The 22,444-nt window shown below is 35.0% G+C and overlaps 3 protein-coding genes and 2 non-coding genes across 5 annotated transcripts; 1 reads left to right on the top strand and 4 right to left on the bottom strand.

The window, feature by feature from the left end:
• Positions 1 to 1,676: 1,676 nt before the first annotated feature.
• F35B3.7 (Leucine-rich repeat-containing protein) lies at positions 1,677 to 9,561 on the bottom strand. Its single transcript, NM_078352.8, has 16 exons — positions 9,374 to 9,561; positions 8,182 to 8,250; positions 7,832 to 8,035; positions 7,671 to 7,782; positions 6,651 to 6,837; positions 5,855 to 5,966; positions 5,713 to 5,790; positions 4,947 to 5,029; positions 4,557 to 4,698; positions 3,851 to 3,924; positions 3,710 to 3,795; positions 3,516 to 3,614; positions 3,390 to 3,467; positions 3,165 to 3,347; positions 2,168 to 2,260; positions 1,677 to 1,900 (listed from the first exon to the last, which is right to left on the bottom strand). The coding sequence occupies exons 1-16, from the start codon at positions 9,412 to 9,414 to the stop codon at positions 1,805 to 1,807; spliced, it is 1,737 nt and encodes a 578-aa protein (NP_510753.3). The 5' UTR covers positions 9,415 to 9,561; the 3' UTR covers positions 1,677 to 1,804.
• On the bottom strand, positions 5,088 to 5,226 carry F35B3.9. Its single transcript, NR_072931.1, has one exon. It is a non-coding gene; the product is annotated as an Unclassified non-coding RNA F35B3.9 (non-coding RNA).
• On the top strand, positions 5,089 to 5,227 carry F35B3.8. The gene has a single exon (NR_072932.1). It is a non-coding gene; the product is annotated as an Unclassified non-coding RNA F35B3.8 (non-coding RNA).
• Positions 9,562 to 10,450: 889 nt separating the features above from the next.
• C30G4.2 (BTB domain-containing protein) lies at positions 10,451 to 12,112 on the bottom strand. The gene is made up of 4 exons (NM_078353.4): positions 11,761 to 12,112; positions 11,107 to 11,494; positions 10,911 to 11,058; positions 10,451 to 10,734 (listed from the first exon to the last, which is right to left on the bottom strand). The coding sequence occupies exons 1-4, from the start codon at positions 11,784 to 11,786 to the stop codon at positions 10,598 to 10,600; spliced, it is 699 nt and encodes a 232-aa protein (NP_510754.2). The 5' UTR covers positions 11,787 to 12,112; the 3' UTR covers positions 10,451 to 10,597.
• Positions 12,113 to 12,723: 611 nt separating this feature from the next.
• Positions 12,724 to 22,064, bottom strand: gcy-11 (Receptor-type guanylate cyclase gcy-11). The gene is made up of 23 exons (NM_001373625.3): positions 21,884 to 22,064; positions 21,705 to 21,831; positions 20,191 to 20,320; positions 20,068 to 20,138; positions 19,374 to 19,515; positions 19,070 to 19,178; positions 18,868 to 19,023; positions 17,635 to 17,739; positions 17,476 to 17,588; positions 17,210 to 17,366; positions 16,721 to 16,881; positions 16,565 to 16,670; positions 16,389 to 16,476; positions 15,954 to 16,086; positions 15,640 to 15,888; positions 15,468 to 15,572; positions 15,100 to 15,322; positions 14,075 to 14,236; positions 13,849 to 14,029; positions 13,430 to 13,763; positions 13,269 to 13,382; positions 13,053 to 13,212; positions 12,724 to 12,998 (listed from the first exon to the last, which is right to left on the bottom strand). Exons 1-23 carry the CDS (start codon positions 22,035 to 22,037, stop codon positions 12,772 to 12,774), a joined length of 3,507 nt encoding a protein of 1,168 aa, NP_001359843.1. The 5' UTR covers positions 22,038 to 22,064; the 3' UTR covers positions 12,724 to 12,771.
• Positions 22,065 to 22,444: the final 380 nt, after the last annotated feature.

A 22,444-nucleotide genomic window follows, 5' to 3' on the forward strand; every position in this document is an offset into this window, starting at 1 on the left:
TGTTTAGTAAAGTTTTGGAAATTCAATTCATTTTTTCAATGAATCAAAATATGAACAGAAAACTGGACCACACATACTCTGTTCAATTCTGATAACATCATTCTGCCCCTCATTTCTCTCTTCCATTTGAGGGAGAGAAAGACCTCATTAATCAAGCAACAAGTAGTTCTCGCGCTGCGCATCCCAGTGTCCTCCCACCAACTATGAGAATTGAGTATCGATTCAGGCATTTAACTATTTTGCAGAAAAATCCGAACAAAACAGGTTATGCTAATTGTTGTTTCACTCGCTGTCTGCTGCTCCGTTTATGTGAACCCCGTGTTCCGTGAGAGCACTAAGATTGGCAAATAAAAGTTGGAGCACTGAATATGGGAACACACTGAGAGTCTTGAGAAGATAAATAGGCATAATGTTAGAAACAATAAGGGAAGAAACATGTTGTGATATATGGAGAGAATTGGGAAGAGAAAAAAAAACGTTCAATACATTTAAATGTGTTTTTTTTTTGAAAAAAAATGGCTCATACTTAAATAAATATAAAGCCAATAAAATACGAAACTTTCATATTTCTATTTATTAACGCTGTCACAATCTCTAAAATGTTACATTAGAAGCAATTATTTTTAAAAATGTTCGAATTCTAAAACTAAATGAAATTGTGAACATACTCTAAAATCATTAACATCAACGAATCCAATTAGACTAAAAATATCTCCAAATTGTCAAAAAAAGTTCATATGAACTTTTTTCATTAAATTTTCTTCCTACATCCCTATATCAATTCTAATTTCTTAAACGTGTCCCAAAATGTCTTTTCAAATATCCATCTTCTTCGATGTTTTTCACTGCTTTAATTAGCGGAATGATCGCAACAGCACGAGGATTGATGCGATTATAACTATTTTGGATGCATCTCGTTTCTTAAATGTGACAAAAATTGGGGAAAAATTGGGTGGAAAAATGTCAAAAGAAAAGAGGATTAGACAACAAAGTGGGGAGGGTTTAAATGTTGCTTATCACTATGGGTTTAGAAAATTTATTGAAAGCAAAGTTAAGCAGTATTAACTAGAAAAAAGTTCATCGTCACTTGAAAAAAATTGTTTTAATTTGTTTCACGTTTAATAAAAAACCGCTTTTAAAACCGCAAAAAAGTGTCTGCCGTATTTGAAATAGAAACTTTCAAATTTTTGGAGGATTAGAAAAAGTTGCTAAAAAATGTTCCGAATTTAAAAATCAAGAGCCAAAATGATTTTAAATTCCGACCTCGTTGTAATAAGAAAACATTTCTAGTAACAATCTTAGTTTGATTAAAAAACAAAACAAAACAATATCAATAATTCCTATCAAAAACTGACCATTACAAGAGATCACTCTTTGATTAGCTATTCTAGCCGACAATGAATCCGCCTTTTGTTCCATTTTTTTGTTTTTGTCTCTCCTACCCTACTCTCTCCAAAAACGCACGTCTCGTCACATCTCTCTATTGACATTTGACTGACAACGAAACATGTCGACCTATTTTTTGAAATGAACAGGGAAACATTTAAACACCTACTTTATATATTACTCAAAACAACGAATTAAAACATTGTATTTCGCACATTTTTCAAAAATTATTTCATACAATAAGTGCCGAAAATTTCTTTTGTAGTATTTTTTTTTAATAAAACGTTCTGAAAGTTAATATTGAAATTTATTAAACGAAAAATCAGGAATCAAAAAATGAGAAAAATGAAAGCTTTCACAAAAAAAAGAAGAAAATCGTTAGACCGGTCGATTCGAATTGCAATATAAAATAAAATAATTATGATGACTTGAAATGTCTTCCATCGTCCACGACTTGTTTCAAATTTGCCACCTCTTGCCGCAGATCTTGTACTTCTCTCCGTAAGTCTTTTTCCTGGAAATTTTTTATTTTTTAGCAACGTTTTCGAACTTTGGTATATGCTGGTACATCCACAACATGAATCCACAGATCAAATTTTTTGTTGATACTTTCTATGCTAAAATTGATTTATGTACAATTGTTTAATAAAACCATTTAGATTTCTTGTTATTGGAAATAAAACATTACAATCTATGAATCATTTTTCAATTCAAATGCTCACACTAGTAGGACTCAAAATAGTTTGCAACAATGTTCGTACAAAACAAAACTATTAGATACCTCTATATTGGAAGCAACTGAACAATTGGGACATCCGGCAGACTTCAGAGACACGTTATGCAGATTGTCAAGCTCTCTTTCAAGTTGGATGCACTGAAAATATAACATTTGATTAGTTCATAGATTTATGTTTATTAATGGATGAGTTACACTTGTTTTTAAACCGCCATAAATTATTTTCGGATCTTTTTTGTGTTTCATTACAAAATGTGGTACTTCTCGCTTAAAATCATGTTTCTTGTGCAAAAGGTACATATTAAAACTGTTTTAATACTTTTTAATGTTTCAATTTTTGTTCTACAAACACGGATATTCAGATTTTATCGGGTAAACGCTAAACTTAAGAGAAAATTAATTCTCTATTGCAAATTGTTCTATGTTAACAATTTTCCTAGATTACTGACGACATATGCCTTACAACTAGTAATCCTACAAAAAAAGGGTAAGGATAGAAACTATGCACATTCATCAATTGATGCAATCATGCAATTCATATTTGAAATTGAAAGTAAACTTTTTTTTGGAATAACCTATAAATTATGCAAAACTGAAATTTTCACAGTAGGCTCAAAATGGCCCCAAAAATTAAATTTCATAATGAATCTACTGACAAAAATGTGAAAAAAATAAAATTTAGCTCAAAAGTCAAGTTTTGGCCGGGCCGGAGATAGATTAATTTTTATTGATTTCAACTGTTTTCAAACTTTTATTTGATTTGTCCGTGTGACAATGTAGCAACATCAATCATCATAAAACTTGAAAAAATGACGAAATATTTAAACATTATAAAAAATTCAAAGTAGCTAAATAGAGCCCCTTTTTCAAAATGTTGAATCGCCATGACAACATTTTTCGAAAAATGCCCTTATAAAATTGGTTTCTTGAAGATATTTTGAATTTTCTTTTAAAGAAAAAATAATTTCCACTGAAATGAAAAACTAACAGAAAACACATATTTATTTTTAAAATTAAAAATGTTTAAATCCGAAATACTCACTTTGCCCATTAACCTTGTCTTCTCCTCCTGAACCGTTCGCATGCAGGATGACATTGCCGTATTCTGGCGTTGACAATTCGAAAGCTGTTCTCGAAGAGCTTTTTCTCCTTTTTCAGCAGCCGACACTCTACATTTCAAACCTTCCAGCTCTGTTTTCCACGCTCGTTCCTTGTCTTGGTAGACCTGGAACAACAATCATACTTTCCCAAAGTTCATTGAAATTACCTTGATGATAATTTCCTCGTTCTGTTCCATGGTGTTCCTAATCTCTTGAAGTTCCAATTCCTTATCCCGAATGAGATTCTGCAGTTCAACGTTTTGAGAATAAGTCAAAATGCATTATCTTATCACCTCATAATCAATTATACCCGAATCGCTGGGAGATGGCGTCACATGAATACCAGACGAAGATGAAGACAGAGTTGTCAGCACATTCTTTTGTTGATTTATCTGCAACTTTTCCCAGTAATTAATGATTTTCTTTTGGTTTGATAAGGTAGCGTTCCCACAATTGAACAAAAAATGAATGAAAAAGCACTAAGAACCTGTTCCGGTGAGAAGTATGGGAATGAAGATGAATTGCTTGCCGTTGACCGGATGGATGCGTTCATCTCTCGAGGTGTATCTTTAGCTGCAAAATGATCGTACGGTGATTTACGAAGTAATTGTCTGCACTCGTTACAAACCCTGATACATCATGAGAAGATCTGACAATGAACCGTTGCTATCCTTCAATTCACTATGGAGAATTGAATCAACTCTGAAACAATAGGGATGTGAAACTTAAGAAGATAAAGGGGACTATCTGAATCTTCAGATTACTCTTTAATGTACCAACACTTAAAATGTCAAATTAAACCATAAAAATGCAACATTTGTAGAAAAGTATTATTTTCTTCTTGTCAGAATCTAAAATTATGCATTTCTGGGTTTAAACTATATATTATTTCTTACCTAATAAATGTGTAATTGATTCACTAACTTCTAAAACTTCTAGCGACGCGAATTATGAAAAATTGGTAAATTGATTTTTCCAATGTTGTGCACAGTTATTACAATACTTCTCCAGAAGCTCACCAAATTGATCTCAGTTTTCAAAACTTATGTCTAAAGGAAGAGGTTTTACGTGCCGAAATTTAAAGTAAAAGGAAACAGTAGAAATTGTTTGAAAACGGTATTTCAACACGTTACAACTTCAAACAAATGAGAAAAAATTTATTTGTCTAGAAATAGGATTTTTCTGAAATTTAAGAATTTTGTCAGGATTTCAAAATTATTTCAGAGATCGGTTTTCAAACCGCCTCGGTTTAGTTTGATGAAAATATCAACATTTTTCTAATCAAAATTTTATTTATGCTATTCGAACTTTAAAATCCCCAATCAAAAGCTCACCTTCTAAAAGATCGTCTGTTGCTATCATTATGATTAATAAAATCGGGCTTCGGGCGGTGAGCTATCGGCCGGAATATTGTTGCCTCTTGATGAGAATATCTAGTTGATGTCACAAAATCTATTGGAGGTCGGTCAGCGTTATCTGAAACATTTAGCAGTTTAGGGAAAATTCAGCAAACTCTAGATTTTGTTAAATTTCCTAATATCTTCAATATTTTATGAAACGTTTTTTGTGAACATTTTTAAGTTCTATGTACCTTCAAACTTTTAATTTTCATAAAAGCTAACATTGCCTGAGAAAACAACTCTAGTGCTTGTGATTTTTTTTTCAGAATCTGAATACAAAATGGTCTTTAGATATAGATCGAATTTAACATATCGAAAACTTACATGTATTTGAAGAGAAAGGTTGCCAAGTTCCAGATCGTCGTCTGGAACTAACATCTCGTAATGTTCTATGATCCATTGTGGTTCTGAAAATCATGCTTACAGTTTACATTTACATAAACCATCTCGGTTAAGACTAAAACATATGATAATGAAGTGACTTGGAGGACACGAACTGGGTGGCAAAGGGAGTGTTGATAACCGAGGCACGAAAACAGTGACGGCGGTTGGGGTTTGAAGGTCAGTGAACGAAGAAGTCAAAGGCCCTCTCTCGTCTTCCCGCAACACGAAACCGATGAATTCGGAACAACTTTCGCTGTATAAAACACTCTATGCAGTCAACAAAATTTTACTAATCGTATCAATTAGGGTTCAGCGCGCAACTTCACTTTCTAGCTTTTCGAATTAATGTCAATTTTTGTAGAAGTTGGATCATTGTATCAGTTTTTGGTATTTGAAACATTCACTGCTCTAATTTTAGTAGATCATCGGTTTTTTTTCGCGACAAAATTCACGAGGTGCAATAGAAAGTCAGGAAGAACTTAAATGAAGAAAAAAAACCAAAACATGTATTTATATTTTGTGAGTACAGTTTTTTCTTGTTACAGAATTTAAACCGAAATATTTCAACTTTTTATGAGATTTTAAATTTTTTTTTTCAAAAGTCAAAACTTTACCATTAAATGAAAGCAGTTTCTTACTTTACCAGAAAACAAATCTCAAAATCATTTCCATATTTCCAGAATTGAAGATCACTAAATCAACTTACAAAGCGTTACTAGCGGATTGAGTGGAGTGCACAGGGCGAGGAATGTTAAGTTGAGTGGTTTGAGGTTTGATGGTTAAGCTGGAAAATATAGGAGTATGCAACAACGACAATTCACGTTTCCCAAAAAAATAAATAAAAATACCGTTGAACTGTTGCAGGTGCACTACTGTCTCGAATACGCGGAGTTGTGGAGTTTAACTGAGCTTTCCATTGTTCCAGTCGAGTAGACGGTGTGTGATTGATTTTTATTTTTTCTGAAACATATCATTTTTTGGATTTGATTTGTATGATAGTCTGTACTTTTTCAAAATTGAAAACTATACAAAAGCCTTTTTTCTTAAAATGTGAAATATTTATATTTCTTCACATGTGCTCGTTGTTTTTAAGGGTAAGAAGTAAGTAATATTTAGCTTTGACAGTCCCGAATCTTAGATTTTGTACACGTATAGTTCAATCATGCTGCGCATCATTAATCAGCATGTTTTTAATTTACATTAAAATATGTCAGATTATGTATTTTCTAAAATTTTTTGAAATTACAATTTTTCAAATATAACGGAAATAATTTATATTGGTATGAGATTTCATAAGTGAGAAAATTATTAACAAAGCTACTTAAAAACATTTGATTGAACAACTGTTTCAAGTTATTTTACATTAAAATATGTAAAATGATAAAATCGGTGAAAATTTTTCAAAAAACTGTATTACAAGACTTTTAGAAAAAAACGCAACTCAACTGAAAAGGTTTTCAAAAAAATTTGAGTTGACATGTAGAAGAAACAAGCTTGAAAGTTTTGAATTCAATTCCAATGCTCCTAGCATGTATTATTTGGCAATAAATTTCAATAAATCGAACATTTTCCCGTAAGTAATAAATAAAACATCTTCTGGCCATCAATTTGTTGTAAAACAGTAATAAAAGTCGAAATACCTACCCGGAGATGAAGATAAATGTCGTGCCTCTTCGATGCCCTCTTTTATGGTGTCTCGTAGCGGGGCGAAGATCTCCTCGATCATGGCTTCAGTCGAAAATCCGTCGCCGACACTCGACGGGCCCGGCTGTAGAGTGATGTGCTTTGGCGCGGCAACGTAACACCAGTGCGTTGATTTCTTGATGCTCATCTGAAGAAAATTCAAATGAATCGAATTCCAAGAAACATGAGGGGGGGGGGTTCCTTGGTGTCTGGGTTCAACAATAAGGGTCATAAAATTTATGACTCAATTTGGGTCAACAACACATGTTTATAACAGACGGCTGGATTCAACTGCTGGACAACCGCTGGTGTGGGGGATTATGATTGTGCACAGGGATTTGTGGGATTGCACTTTTGATTCCAATTTCAAACAAATCATTAGAATATTTTTCTATAATCTTGGGTGTACTGTTTGGGAGCATGGTTCAGAGACAAAAACACAAAATTTTGCAGAGGAATTTTTTAAATTTGCAATTCTGTGTTTAAAATCAATGTTCAGTTCTGAACTCTAAACTGAAAAGTGTTGATCTGGAATATGTTAAGTGATTTTTTTTTTGGTAGTTGGAATTTGATAGATGGCTCGAAATACGGTTTTTGCGCAGTTTTTACGTATTTAAAGTTGTTTAGATAGTAGAATACAGTTTAAAATTATATTTCTTGGTAGAAAATTGTAGATTTCTTCACCCGTCGTAATTTTAAAAACTTTGCATATTGAGATTGATTATGGAACCACCACAAAAATTGCTTTGACAAATTTTCAAGAGATTCTATTACAAAGTCAAAAAGACCGACGAAAATTAGGTTGTTTTCTTTATTCAATTTTTGAAAATTACCTGTGATTTTTTTATTACCAGGATTCAAAAGCATAGTTTTTAAGAAGTTCTCAGAACTTATCTCAGTGAAATTTTTGACTTGGGGGGTTTGTTTTTAAATATTTGTTATTCTTTTTCTATCCTATCCCAAAAAATCATAAATACTTACCGCTGAACTACTTTTACTCTTGTCCGGCAGCTTAACAGTCTTCTGAATTCGTTCACAAGTGTAAAACCGTGGCTGCGGAAGCACAATGCTCTTGTGCGTTTTTTCTCGACATCTGGAAGTTGAGAAAGACCTCCAATCGTCTGAGGATCATTGTGACTTACATTGATTTCCTCTCAATCTTGGTCTCTGCCAGACATTCTGTTGCATTCTTGTCACGTTTCATGAACAATTTTTGAGTTGTGGCTTTGTCAGGGGTGGCTTTGGATTTTGGTTCGTTGTTGGGCTTTGTGAGCTGGGTTTTGCTGCTAACATCACTACTGCTCACTGTGATGCTCTTTTTTTCGTTGGTGGACTCATTTTTGTTTCTGAAAATAATAAATAATTATTGATGCTTGGGAAGCTGAAAAACAACAAAAAATTAGATTTTTAAAAACTGAAATGCTCCAAAAAAAACAAAATATCACACCCATGACGCATGAGCTGAAAGAAAAAAAAACACAACACAACTGACCGAGATTTGTCCGACTTTTCTGATTGAGTGACAGCTCGTTGAGGAGTGCTTCGTTCCCGACTTCGTGATCTGCAATTTGTGTTGAAAAATGATTTGGAAGTACGAAATTAGTGTTTTTTCTCGAAAAATATTTCCCCACCCCTATTCCTGGAACTTGTTCAATACCCAATAACATTCTGATGTGGGAGAGGTTGTGTAAACTAGATGAGAGCATCAACAAGTAACACTAGCTATCTGTTCAATGCGAAAGATGAGAAGAATTTGTCATTGAACTCAAAACTAAAAGGGAAACAGAACGAGAAAAAGTGATTTTTGAAAAGCTATGTGTCAGTATAACATTGTACTTGCGGAAAAGTGTTCAGTTTCATTTTAAAAAAAGTACGAAAGGATCAGGCTACATTTGAAGCTAAACAGAGTGAAATCAGCAGACTAAAGCTTTGATTATAACCTAATTGAGTTGAAAAAGTGAACAGTACATTTTTCATTCGACCAAACAATTTTGTAAAGCTTGATATATTGGTAAATATTGAAAACCTATTTTTCTTCAATATCAGTTTTGTAGAAAACAACTCGTGGAAAAAATAACAATTTGGTGGAAAAAGTTATATTGAATATTTTAATACACTATTTTTGTATCGATTGAGTTTTATGTGACAATTACTGTCAAGAAAAATTATATAACTCAAATATAGAAACTTTGAGAAAAAAAACCGTTTCTCAAATTCTAAGAAAGCTCACACAATTGTATTTAGAGAATAAATAAAAACGTTATCTGTCTCATATTCACTTGATGAAACACATTAAGTTTCGCGATGAACACAATTTCTAACAAAATATTGATGAAAAAACCAATTTGGTCCATTATAGCCAAGGACCAAAAAGAATGGCTTGCTGTGATGCGCAGGAATACCACGAATTCCTGAAGAACGGATTGTCTAAGTAAGTAACTAAGTATTTTCAGATCAAGGCAATGGTCGAAACTTGATTTTAAAAAGTTTGAGTACAATGAAATTACCGTGTAAGTTGATACAAAAGGTGTTGTATGAATATAAAAATTGAGTAGTAGAATTCTTACCTATTTCATCGAAAAAACGTAATTAAAATTAGTGGGGGTTGGAATATACTAGAACAACACAACGTTTCAATATTTCACGTTGCCAAACACCTGTGTAATTTTTTGAGCAAAACTTACCGCGCTCTAAAAATGGACAAGGGATTGCGCAGCGTCTGCATGGCTGGAAGTCGGAACAACGCAATGCGTATCTCTACTCGCACAGTCCGAAACTCCACCTTCCAGTCAAAAAGTCTACGTCAAGCAGTCCGGACAGCTGTCTTCTTCACTCTTTCTCTCTTCATGTAACCAGGCGGACCGCTCTTCTGCGGCTTCTCCCCTCTCCCGCCGGGAGGAAAAACCTCTCATTTCTCTTTTGATCTCATTATCTTCGCTTTGGTCTTTCCCCTTGTGCTGTGCACAATGATGACACGTGTTTTTTTTTCGCTTCATTTTCCTCCACTCATCCAAGTTTCTTCTCTCTTTTCCTCTCCAAAAACTCGAGTCACTTTCCAATTTATGTGATGAGTAAAATGAAGACAGACTTGAGGGTGGAGACTGCTCAGAGTGTGGTTTGGAAAATAAATGGCTGAGGTAGGTCCGGTGGTGCCAAGCTCTAAGCTTTCATCTCATATCTATTCCCTCAAACTACCGGGTTAATGGTTTGGTTCCCAAATCGTTATTTTCTCAACATTTCGATGAATAATTCGTATTTGTTTAGAAACTTTGCGTGATATATTATTTGAAATTTACAAATGTACGTGTATACATACATACCACTTTGAAATAGTTTAAAACTTTCTCAAACTAATAGAATTCAAATACAAATTTGTCGTTCACTGATTAGTTGAATAGCTTAAAAAACTTGTGACTTTCTCTTTACATTTATTTGTATTTACGAATAAATTATTCGCCTGTATAGTATCAAATAATAAGGGACTTTGGCAAAATTTGCGTTGTGCCAAAGTATAATCCAAATTTGATCCAAAACTCTTGCCTTACTTTGACCCGAATTTAAAAAAACACAACTTACAATTGTTAAGTGTGAGCCAAACTTGGATAGAACTTGAACGCATCCCAAACCAAACCTTACTAAAGTTAATATTTTTAGCCAAACTTGGACAAGAAGCTTGAGACAAATGCCGAAATAAATTCTAGCGCGATCAAGTTTTCCATATAAATTAAAATTATTCTGAGTTATCTTCAAAGTGAGTTTAAAAAAATCTAGATATTGCTGTAAAATAAACATGAACATAAAGAGACTTATAGAAAAAATATATACATATCAAATTATTGCTGAGATCCCAAAGCAAATGAGTATACAGTTTAAAAAGTTGCCAAATTTTTAATCACAGTCAAACTGCATCACATAGTGTTTTCTAAAGACAACTCGTCGTCAGCATTAAATGCACGGTCCGAGTTGAAAAATTGGTTGTAGAAGTTGATGACAAATGGAAACTCGTACAACTTTGCAACTTCAAAAAGGTCCTCTTTAAGTTGGTCTGAAAGTTGAACATGTGGCAAAATGGAGATAACGGTTTGAAAAGAAAAACTATAATTTGAAGTTCGAAATTGATTAAAATAACGTAAAAAGGTTATGTTGCTTTTTCTTGTATTATAGTTTTCCTAAAAAATTATTTTTGCTGTGCTGAAAAATATCTTCACTGTTTCAACTCACAATTACACCAGAACTTATGATGACATATATCAATCATAGTCACAAAAGCCTCATCTCTCGACTCTGTTAGCACGAGATCGTCATGCCTGGAGTTCTTATCCGCATTCTCTAAAATTGTCCGGAAGAATCCTGACATTGACATCAGGTACTGAAAAACCAAACTTTACATTAAAAATTATAATTCAGTGAATCTTACATCTTTGTTCACTAAAATCTTGTATCTTCCAACTGTAATAGTCAAGTTGACAGTTGTAACATGCCGCAGGTCACTTGTTCCATGATAACTGCAATCTCCGAAACTTCGCTCAACATTCTCTAAATGGCGAAATCCCACCACTTTCGCACAACATCTTACTGATTCATCTTCATATGTCAAGTCCACAACATCATCCCATTTCATGAAAGTCGGGAGATAAAGCCTATCATTGTCAAACTGATGGTGTTTGAGATTGAACTTTCTGTTCATGACAGTCACTTCGGTGGAGTACTCGCAAGATGTTCCACGGGGAAGGCATTGATTGTATTTGATTTCAATACCGAGGTAATCAACATTGTTGAAATTCAGTTTGGCAACAGCTAGAGTTCTGAAAATAAAATTATAGCATAAAAATTAGTTTGATTTGAGGTTAAAAAAAAACTTTTTTAGAGTTGCAAAATGCACGGACGGTAAAGACTCCGATATAGTATAAGTCAAGCTAAAAAACTCTTTTTTGAATGATTGGAGGTAACCTTATTTAATTATTTACTTTAGTTTATTTAGGCTTAGATATTCATAGTCAGTCTGAAAATATATATTCTACGCAATTAAAAAAAATTATTTTCTCAATTAAAAAAATGTCAAGAAACTTACATGTCAAATTCCTGTGGTCCAATCATTTTTGGAGTGGATGTTGTTGCAAAATTGCGGATTGGTGATGCCAATATTTGAGGAAACCCAAGCAAAAATCAAATGGAGAACAAGAATAGTTTAATTGAAAAAGAGCTGTGCGCGGGGTGCATTCAAGTTGCTCTTTTTCTGACAACCAGCGTTTGATTCACGGGTATAATTTCCTCGGAAAAAGAGCCACGATGTCCTATTGATTTGGAAGTGACGCGATGGATTTGCTATTTTTGACTAGTTGAACGGAAATACACAATACATTTCCCCCATTTTTTGTCTTCGAAGGCGGAGAGAAGCGTAAAATAAATTGAAAAAGTCAGTAGTCATAGTGAAAAGAGAACACCGTGATTTATGTGACAAGTTGGTTGGTAGGTTTGGCAAAAAAATATTTCTGATTTATTTTTAGATTTCTATATAATTTTTTACAGAAAAAACACAAAGGAGGGGTTGAATGAGTTATGGGTTTTAGTATTTTTCGGCGAAAAAATCCCATAACTATATGGACTTATCATGAATTGTACATTTGGAAACACAAAGAAGTGGTGGAAAAAGTTTTATAACTCATCAATTATAGAATTTATAGCATGTTGATTTAATGTTGCTGTACAATGGTTATGTAAATTCAGGTATCCGAGCTCAAAAATGCATACATACCTAGTTTACCAAGCGGAAGCCGACGTCTTCTTTGGATGGATAAAAGAATTACTATTGTGCTCAATGAAAAGGGGTGAACATAATTGGAAACTTCTAAAGCAGGACTTCAATCGGGTCACATCTTGCCCACAACTAACAAATATAAACCACATCGTTCTTATTTTATTACGAATAGCAATTTTTAAACAATTTTGTTTTTTTTTATACTTCAAAGTATTAAAGTTTGGTAAAAACCACTTTGTTGTATTTAGAAAACCGCCTGCTTGGAAACTTAAAGTATGAACAAATTATTTATTAACTGGTGTGAGATCATTTTAACCTTAGAGATCAACGGACTCCCTTGTTGAACTTGTGAATGAGATGTTCCAGATGTGGGAACTTCTCCTGGTGAGCCACCAATCTTGCGAGTCGCGCATCCTTCGAGTAGTCATTCATCCAGTAGGTCATCACTTCCAACTTATTCTTTAGCACAATCTTTTCGCGTTGCTCAGTCACATATCCACCACACTTCAAGATCAGTTCGTAGGCGTCGCTTGAGATTTGGATTCGCATTGCTAAAAATTGCCAGTGTCTTTGTTATACACATACATATGTTTCTAATCACTCACGCTCTCCACTACTTTCCATCATATTCGCAATGATTACAGTGTCACCGAACAAGCAGTAACGTGGCATACGAATTCCTACAACACCGGTGACAACAGGCCCAGTGTGGTTACCAATTCTCAAACGGAGCTTCTCATCAGGGCAGTGACTCACAGTGAATGTCTGAAAAGGTTCAGATATTCAGAATTTTTAGAATTTTTATATTCTCTCTGACGAACCTTTATACTATCCAAAAGTTCCAAACTAGCAGACGCAACCTCTCCTGCATGAAGATAGCTGTTAACTTCCGGAAGACCAGATACAAACATGTAAGCATCACCGATGGTTTCAACCTACAAATCTCTCAGATATTATAACTCTCCAATACTTTTTTCCATACCTTGTAACAATCAAACTTGTCGATGATGGTATCAAAGTTAGTGTACAGGTTGTTGAGCATGTTGACAACTTGCAATGGTGTACTCTTGCTGCTCAACGCAGTGAAGCCCACAATGTCCGAAAAGTAGATGGAAACACTATCATAAAATTCAGCATCCACGGGTTGACCATTCTTCAGACTGTTTGCAACTGATTTTGGAAGAAGTTGGAGAAGGAGACTTTCATTTCGTTTTCTCTCATCTTCAAGTTGTTCTGTTCTTTCTTTGATGACATCTTCCAAATTATTACGGTAGCGGTCCAGTAGGTTCATGATGTTATCAGCAATATTTCCTTTCCTGGAAGATGAAAATAACACTGATGAGTGGTTCTTTGAAACAAAAAGTTTATACTCAAAACGTTTTCAAAGAAAAAAAAACTTACAATCCTTTGCTCAACGGCTTCAACAGCTCACGAACTTTCTTGATTGATGGCCGACTGGCTGGATCTTCTACCCAACACTTTTCCACAACAGAAGCCAAAGGATAGGGAGCTTTGGTGATTAGGTGAATATCAGGTCTGGTTAAAGCTCCTCCATCAGGAAACTTCAACTGTTCGATAATTTCTGAAAAGTTTTAGTTTTGAAGTATTTTGAAAACTTTTCACTAACCATCAGAATCCAATAAATCATCTCCAAATGGACCCTGTCTTCCGTAAATTTCATACAATACGATGGCCAATGAGTAGATATCCGCTTTAGCCAACTCCAACTTTGACAAATCATGTTTGACTGCGTAACGACGTATGATTTCCGGTGCGAACCATAGCAAGTCTGAATAAATTGAATTTGAAAGTATTCACAAAGTACAGTGCTGGCCAAAATGATATCCACTCTTAGTTTTTTGATGATTTCGTTATTTTTTCCGATGAGTGTAACTTAAAAACTAAAAATGCTATCAACAAATTTTCAACTGGGAAAGTATAGCCCGTGATCAGGTGTATTTCTTTTTACATGTTTGAAAAAATCAATAAAATCATGGCAAGAAATAAAGCGGCCGACATCTCGTGAGTCCATTTTTGATGATGGTTACGAAAACGACTGTAACTCAAGAGCTATATTTTTAATGGAAGGTTTGTGAAAGTCTATCATAAACAGTGGATAATTTTTTCTGAATTTTATTTTTTGGTTAGTATATAGTTCAAATATCATAACTACATTAGTTCTTCACAAAACTGATCAAAAAAAATTTTCAATCCAAGAATCCTGATTTTTGAATATGCCGTCTAAACAGTGTCTTGTGAGGCACTAGTCTCAGCTCGCATATTTTTTTAAATCGAGGTTTCAGGATAAAGTTAATATGTGCAAACAGTCAAAAAATATATATAAACACCGTATTACTTTCACAAACCTTCCATTAAAAATATAGCTCTTGAGTTACAGTCGTTTTAGTAACCATCATCAAAAATGGACTCACGAGATGTCGGCCGCTTTATTACTTGTCACGATTTTATTGATTTTTCAAACATGTAAAAACATATTTACCTGATCACGGGCTATACATTACCAGTTGAAAATTTTTTGATAGGATTTTTAGTTTTTGAGTTATACTTATTGGAAAAAATAACTAAATCATAAAAAACTAAAAGTGGATATCTTTTTGGCCAGCACTGTATATATAGTATATTATATCTTACCATCCGGCTTAGACTCTGGCTCTTCAACACGTATCTGCTCCATTCCGTAGTTGCTCAGCTTAATTCTCCAATATGCGTCAACAATACAATTCGAGCTTTTCAAGTTCCCATGGTATCCAATTTTTGAGCCTTCGTGGAGGAACTGAAGACCTTTAACGACATCCTCGACGAATGACACTTTGAACATTCTATCCAGGCGGAGGTCGTCATTTCGGAGTAGATCCTGAATGTTTATAGGTTCCGAGATTTTGAACTTTGATTTGTGTCGATTCTCTTGTCAAGTTGTCATTGGTTGAAAATTAAACGCGTGGAAAGGATTATTAAATCAGTTGTTTGATCTCAGAAAACGCATCACTAAAAATCCCTACCATCAAACTTTTCCTTGGGCCATACGAATGTATTGTGAAGATGAGGTCACTTTCATTGATGAGTCCAAAGAATCGGTTCAAGTTCTCATGTGTCTCATTCATCAACTAAAATGAACATATATGAACAAACAAAAATGTATGATGATGTCAAATATGATATCACTTGTCATACCAAATCAATTTCCTGTTTCATCTCCCTCGTCAACTTCAGTTGAGTCTTGTTGATCTTACGAACAGTGACCAACGTATTCTCATATTTTGCCAGATGCCAATCGACAATTTCCAGCCACTCATCACGGTTCGCAGCTGGTCCCTTATCGCTTCGCTGCATTTGGTTCCTTCTTATCGCTGCTTTTCTGATGCCATTTGTGTAAAAGTTCATCGTCGCGCCGCCAACTGGACCAGAATCTTCATATTGTGACTGAAGGACACTTTTTTTGTAAAAGATAAAAGTCAAGAACAGCAAGAAGATCATTAATCACTCACTCTCATACTCATCGCACTTTGAATCATGCTTCCTCCTCTGCTAGATCCGAATTTCGTCATGTCAACCAGTTGAACATGTTTTCGGTGTACCAAAAAGTACGACGACTCGAGTCGCCGTTCATAAGCAATCCATCTGAAATTGGAAAGCTCACTGACATATTATGTGTGATCATAGTAGTTTATGGCATAGATGTAGCAAATACAACTTAGAAAAAATTAGAGCGACTGACATCTTGCAGGTTCATTTCTGACAATCAATCTAGAAACGTGTATAACTTGAGAACAACCCTCTTTTTCAAATACAGATTTTTCGAAAAATCAAAAAAGGAACTTGGCTCGGACTCCGCTGAGAAAAGCAACCATATTCGGCTAAAAACCATACACATTACCGAACATTTTTACTACTTTCCAACATATATTTTTAAAAACACGAACCTTGCAATATATGCAATCACGCCGACTAGTATCAGAATTGCAACCACACAAACCGCAATGACGATGATCTCGAGTTCTGACAGGTTACCTGTTCAACAATGGATTTCGTTACGGTGCCGATCAGCTGCTAGTCAGCTAGTCTACTCTAACTACGGCATGCATTCAACGAAACTTACGAATTCCCGCGGGGCACAGCTCATTGTTGAATCCACATTCGGGCTTCGACTGGGGAAGCTCGCCATTGAAGATTCCAAGTTGTGTTAGATTCTTCCAAATTATCGACTTAAATTTAATTTTTTTTTGCTGAGTATAAACTATTCATTTAAAGTTACATAATTTCCTTTTCCATCCGGAAGCATTCTGGCAGCCAGAGTTGCCCATTCAGGCAAAGGGATGGGTCCATTTGAGCTGGAAGCTTGTTGTGGAGCCCATAGAATGTACTCTCGTTGGGAAACTCCATTGGTGTTGAACTTTGTAACATATCCAAGTAGGGCTGAATAATTATATTTGAAAGTTAAGGTATGTAAGGGGTCTATAGCTGAGAAATATGTATTGTGGACAAAGCACCCAGATGGTGCACTGCAATCTAAATTTTTTAGAAATTGACAAATTCTTCGAGAACGAATGAGACTGAGTGGCTGTATAATTTAAGAATTCATAGAGCGTATGACGAAATGTTTTTTGTATATTTGTTTTATGTTTGTTTCTTTTTTTTGAAGAAACGTTTCGAAAATTTGTGCGAAAGCTCTAAAACTGCCACTTTTTATGAAAATTTTCCGAATTCAAAGTAATCTCTTTAACTATAATAGAAACGTAATCACATGTAACTCCTCTTCCCGACATTGTCTGGACTAATGATTCCGGATCTCTCAGTAGTGATGCTCCGTGAACTTTTACAGTTTCCGAAAGTAACCTTCCCAAGTCATATGCATCAACTATTGATGGGCTCTCGGAATACCAATACGCGTCATCCGACCACTGAAATATATAAATAAACATTAATTTCCGACTCTGGCTCCATGTGATTGCTTCTTCTTTTTTTAAAATCCCTTTAATTTCCGGTCAGTAGTGCTGACTCAGCACCCACCGGATCATTGTTGGCGATTCCCTTTGCTTTTGTATTGCACATCGGAGGGCAGAAGGTCTTTGACGCGTCTCCGTCCACTCGTTTTTGGAATGAAGTCCATTCGTCACTGAAGTCTAAAAGCCAAACAATTAATTCAAAAGGCAATATGATATCACTAGCCTTTGGTATAATGTGGAACGTCTGTGAAGTACATAAATGATCGGTAATACTGACGAATGTCGGCATCGGATATACCGTAGTCGATTGTCTTGAAAATCATGTTACCTTAATCAAAAGTGTTATGAGGCATAGCGAATAGGAGAGGTAATAAAATTTCGGAAGTATTGAGCCTTTAAGCGTCCCGTCGATTTTTCTTTACAACAAACAAAACTGCATTGAGAGTGTGAAAAGGGGATTCGTTACGGTACTGTGAATATACAGTACTGGACTTCAATGAAAACATGGTAAAAGGTTGATGTAACGGCATGAGGCAAAGTAAATTTAAAAGTACGCTAGGGGTTTCGCAAAGGTTACCATGGGGGGTAAAATTATTCGCTCTTAGGGGGAATTCTCGAAAATCACAAATAAGCATTTCAAAATCTCAGAGAGCACAAAAATTTTTAAATGTGTACTGAATAAGAATACGACTTCTAGTAGAACTACAATGGTTTCAGCCTCATGAACCTCATTCCGACCACGTCATAAAGATTGAAGAGGTACCAACTATGCTGGTTGGTAGTTGGTAGTACCAACTTGGTACATCAGCATAGTTGGTACATACAATTTCTACGTCACAACATCTTGACAGTTTTTTCACAGAGTGCCTGTGAGTCTGTAGAGAGAGGTGAGCCTGTAGAGATATACAGACAACATAACTGCCTCTGCGAGAGAGTGTTCTCTGACAGGTGACCTGTACAACAGTTTTGGAGCTGATGAAATCTGATGCAGAAAAATTTGTGTGTCCAGCTGTGGGGAAAATCTGTCAAGATGCTGTGACGTAGAAATTGTATGTACCAACTATGCTAATGTTCCAACTACCAACCAGCATAGTTGGCATCTATTCAATTTTGCCATCTCCAATCTTGCTGACGTTGGTCAGAAAGATTCATGTCACCATTGATTGGACTTGAAGGAGATTTACGGGGCTGAGAAGGAGATTTACGGGGCTGAGATTTACGGGGCTGAGTAGTTCCTTCAGAAGTCATATTCTTATTCAGTACACATTTAAAAAATTGTCCCCTGTTAGACTTTTACAATGCATCTTTTGAGAGTTGTGAGGGTGTCCCCTAATTTTTTGCCCCCTGGGAGCAAGTTCACACAAGCATTTTGGCTTCCTTTTTTTAAATTTAACGCTGAAGTCAAATTGAAAGATATTCAAAACTCAGCAGAAACTCTGAAATGTTGAAACTGAACCTCGATTGACGTTAAAGCCAAAATAGTTTGCCGCGTCCGATTCAATTGATGACATCATAACTACAAAATACTTTCCGGTCTCCAACAATCCCATTGTAGACATTGCATTCATGAAAAAGGTCCCCGATACTGGTAAGTCCAACACAATTACATAAACTAAAAGATATGAAAAAGTAGAACGTTAGTACATGTCACGTCTTACTCCGTGTTTTCATGTACGTCTCCAGAATGACATCGATTACAGATTCCAATCCGGTAAACATCGCACTGGTGATGGTTGACGAAAAACCACCTTTTTTGACAAAGTCTAACTGAAATTAGAGTTTTTTTTAATGGTGAAACATGTGTTACAAAATAATTTAAAAAATTTTTCAGACTTCAAATTTAAAACTGTGGATCAAAATTAGAAATCGATCTTTAGACTATTGTATCGAATTTGCACCGTTTTCTATTATTATGCACTTCGAAAAAATTTAAAAGCACACAAAATCAGATCAATATTTTACCGAGATGCTTTCAGCAGACAACGCATCCAGAAGTTGATCATGATAGGATATATCTGCAGGACCATCTTCCACGAAGTTTATCACTGCCAGGTTATTCCAGCCAACTGACTTCGCAAGCTTGGCAAAAGCTCTGTATTTTCCTCTGAAACTCAATTATTATACAAATCAACTCTGTAACATTTTCGAAAAAGAGGATTTCTTTAAAAGTAATGATATATGACTTCTATAAAAAATTAATGTTGCAATGCTGCTTGTACTTGGAAAAAAAACAACTTGATATTTGGACCACTTTCAAAATAGAAACTTTTTGGCTGTAAATTTTCAGTAACTAAAAATATTTCGGGACGTTCTGGTAATTATTTGAGCACGGCAAACAACTATCTCAAAATAATTGAGATGAAAGTCGTAATAAAAGGAAATTACAATTTTCAATAAATTAATTTAATTTCGGTTTTAATAACGTTAATTTCGGTTTCAAAGGTAATTAAACGTGGATTATAGAAACTGGAATGCATTCCTTAAAAATTGGAGTGTTTCCAGAATTTCGAAAACTTTCGAAGCTACACACTATATAAAAATTATGATTTTCTTTTCTTTTTCATACAGGGCAAAATAGTCTGGGTTCGAAATAACAGCTCAGTTAAACTACAGTCTACGATCTGACGCCTAATTTTTGATTCTGCTCCAAACTTACCCTTGAGTCGACGACATTTGAAGTGCAGTTGATGACGGCATTTGCGATTCTCCAACTTGATCTTCACAATTCTGAATGTTTTGTTGTTGTTTTTTATTTAATTTTATTTCAAGTATCAAATACCACAAGCAAACTTGAAGCATCGTAGGCTTGTGCGAGAGCCGCAATTTCTTTACAATCATTCTCCACTCCGACTACGCCCAACAACCCATCATTCTTTTTTGTATCGGCAAGCATAATGTCCAGCATGCTTCTGCAAAAAAAACACTTGGTGGTTTTTTTGAAGATCATCCTTATGTGATTTTTTTTTATCATTTCATTTTATAAAACGTCGAATTGAATTTCAAAAATTGTTGATCTTGATCAAGTTCCATCTCTTTTCAAATTCGATTAACGTCAACTTGAGGTATATTTTTAGGTACATACAACATAACATTTTTCGTTGATACGTTCTTTCTTCCTGACCCATAAATTGACCAAAGCTTGAATACGTGGCTGCACTCATTTTTTGATTTCTGTTTCCAACCCTTATCATAAATTTCAAAAAGTCTTTGCAAATATCTTGGAGGGGATAATAAGTGGCTGTCTGTTTCTTCTTCTTCTTCTTCAAAAGAGACGTGCCGTGTTCTTCTTCTTCCCTTTTTCTTCTTCATTTCCATTCTATATTGTACAACGAGATGACGTTATTAGACTTTTAGAGATCAAAACATTGCAAAACACGGGTGGGCCACTAGCTGCAATGAAAGAGAAGGGAACTGTCACCACGGAAAACTTTTGCGCGCGCGCGGGAAAAGAAAGATTGCGAGGCGGTGGGTGTGAGTGGAGACAAGAGTGGAGTACGGTAGGAATGAAATCCAGCCGGATGTTGATTTTTATTATATTGATATGATTTTCAATTGAAAGAAGAAATGAGAACAAACTTTACCACAGAACGGTGCAAAAAGATTTAGAGACCTAGGAAAGTTGCAAATTGAGAACCATTTTTTTTTGCTATTTTTGTGGCCGTTTTAGCGTTGAGGCATTAGGTAGCAAAACTTTGTACCAACTGCGCAGCCGACACATCTGGGGTCGCGATGATCGTCTCCCTTACACATTTTTGAACTGGAGTTTATTAGTCAGTGTCCTGACTGCGCTACAGTATGTGTACTATATTTATACTATTCCAATTTTCTGACACTTTTGCTAAATACGAGTAACAAGCCATTGAAAAATGTTCTTCATTTTCTGCCAAATTTTTTTCGAAAAGTCACAAAAAAGCAAAAGATAACTTACTCGCACAAATCTAAACTTTATATCCTTTTACCTCGTTTCTTTGGTACAGTTGTATAAACAAAAATTTCTGGATTACTGTGGAAGTGCAAAGTGGCTCTAACATTCATACAAGTGGCTACACTTATGCTAAAAAAAATTTAGGAGAAAAAGATTTAAAGATTCAAAATTTAAAGAGAAATAAAAGTTGGTTGTTTCAAAACAAGGTTGGTTAAAAAAAAGTAAAACGGAAACCAATCTTTAATTTTTTAGAGAATTTTTTGCATGTATAGGTAATATTCCCTATGTCACTACCATTATAAACAAATGTTGGAAAAAAGGCCCAGCCATCCGAATATTCGCAAAAAACATATGTTCTGGAAACTCACGACATATAATTCCCGTCTTGCCGGCCAATTGAAAAGTTCCCCTGTACTGTTGGATCAAAAAACTCGACCGTAATATCAGAGTTGACAAAAGTACCATTTGTTGTTATTCCGCCGCCATCTTCCAAACCTGAATTCCACTTTTTATAATCACAAATGCACTTTATTGTTGTGTCCCGTACCATAGTAGAACGCGCGTCCAACGTATGTGTCAGGGGTGCAGTAATCCGTTTTGAAGTCAACATTGCACGCATATCTGCCGAAAAAAGTGATGTGATCGGATGACGAAGCTATTGGAACCAATATCCATAATAGGAAGATTTCACGGCATGGCATAGCCAAGCATGGAATGTGGAATGAAGTGAAGGTTTTGAAGGGGGAAGGTGTGGGCTGGCATACTGTGGTAATCCCGCAATTTCCTGTTGCAAAAATTCCCGGAAATTTGATTTTGATCTACTTTTGTTTTAATTATATTCAATTCTTCATCAAACTCTATCTATCCACAATTTCCGGTACCCCCTGAGTCATGAGTTTTTACCAACGTCAGCAAATATCACATTTTCAGAGAGAAAAAGCAACTGTTGTGATGTGATGGAAATGTTTCTTTTTCTCTTCTTCTGTCTTTTTTTCCAATTTTTCTTTCAATCGTCACCTCAATAAAAGCATCTTGAAACATTTTTTCTATCAAAAATCCAATGTATTTGAAAAAAGAACTTGATTTGAATTTGTAGGTTCTCTGATGA

The sequence above is a fragment of the Caenorhabditis elegans genome, chromosome X (assembly GCF_000002985.6).
Source record: "Caenorhabditis elegans chromosome X".
NCBI lineage: Eukaryota > Metazoa > Nematoda > Chromadorea > Rhabditida > Rhabditidae > Caenorhabditis > Caenorhabditis elegans.

Excerpts from the sequence above, each read along its gene's own strand:
- F35B3.7 (NM_078352.8), bottom strand. The coding sequence starts at position 9,414 with ATGCAGACGCTGCGCAATCCCTTGTCCATTTTTAGAGCGCG. Across the intron at positions 5,791-5,854 it reads GCACCTGCAACAGTTCAACG|CTTAACCATCAAACCTCAAA; the intron begins GTATTTTTATTT and ends TATATTTTCCAG. Across the intron at positions 3,796-3,850 it reads TCTTCTCATGATGTATCAGG|CTAAAGATACACCTCGAGAG; the intron begins GTTTGTAACGAG and ends ATCATTTTGCAG.
- C30G4.2 (NM_078353.4), bottom strand. The coding sequence starts at position 11,786 with ATGATTGGACCACAGGAATTTGACAT. Across the intron at positions 11,059-11,106 it reads AGATTTTAGTGAACAAAGAT|TACCTGATGTCAATGTCAGG; the intron begins GTAAGATTCACT and ends TTGGTTTTTCAG. Across the intron at positions 10,735-10,910 it reads TCATAAGTTCTGGTGTAATT|ACCAACTTAAAGAGGACCTT; the intron begins GTGAGTTGAAAC and ends TTCAACTTTCAG.
- gcy-11 (NM_001373625.3), bottom strand. The coding sequence starts at position 22,037 with ATGCCATGCCGTGAAATCTTCCTATTATGGATATTGGTTCCAATAGCT. Across the intron at positions 21,832-21,883 it reads TGGACGCGCGTTCTACTATG|GTTTGGAAGATGGCGGCGGA; the intron begins GTACGGGACACA and ends AGTGGAATTCAG. Across the intron at positions 19,179-19,373 it reads TGTCTGCTGAAAGCATCTCG|TTAGACTTTGTCAAAAAAGG; the intron begins GTAAAATATTGA and ends CTCTAATTTCAG.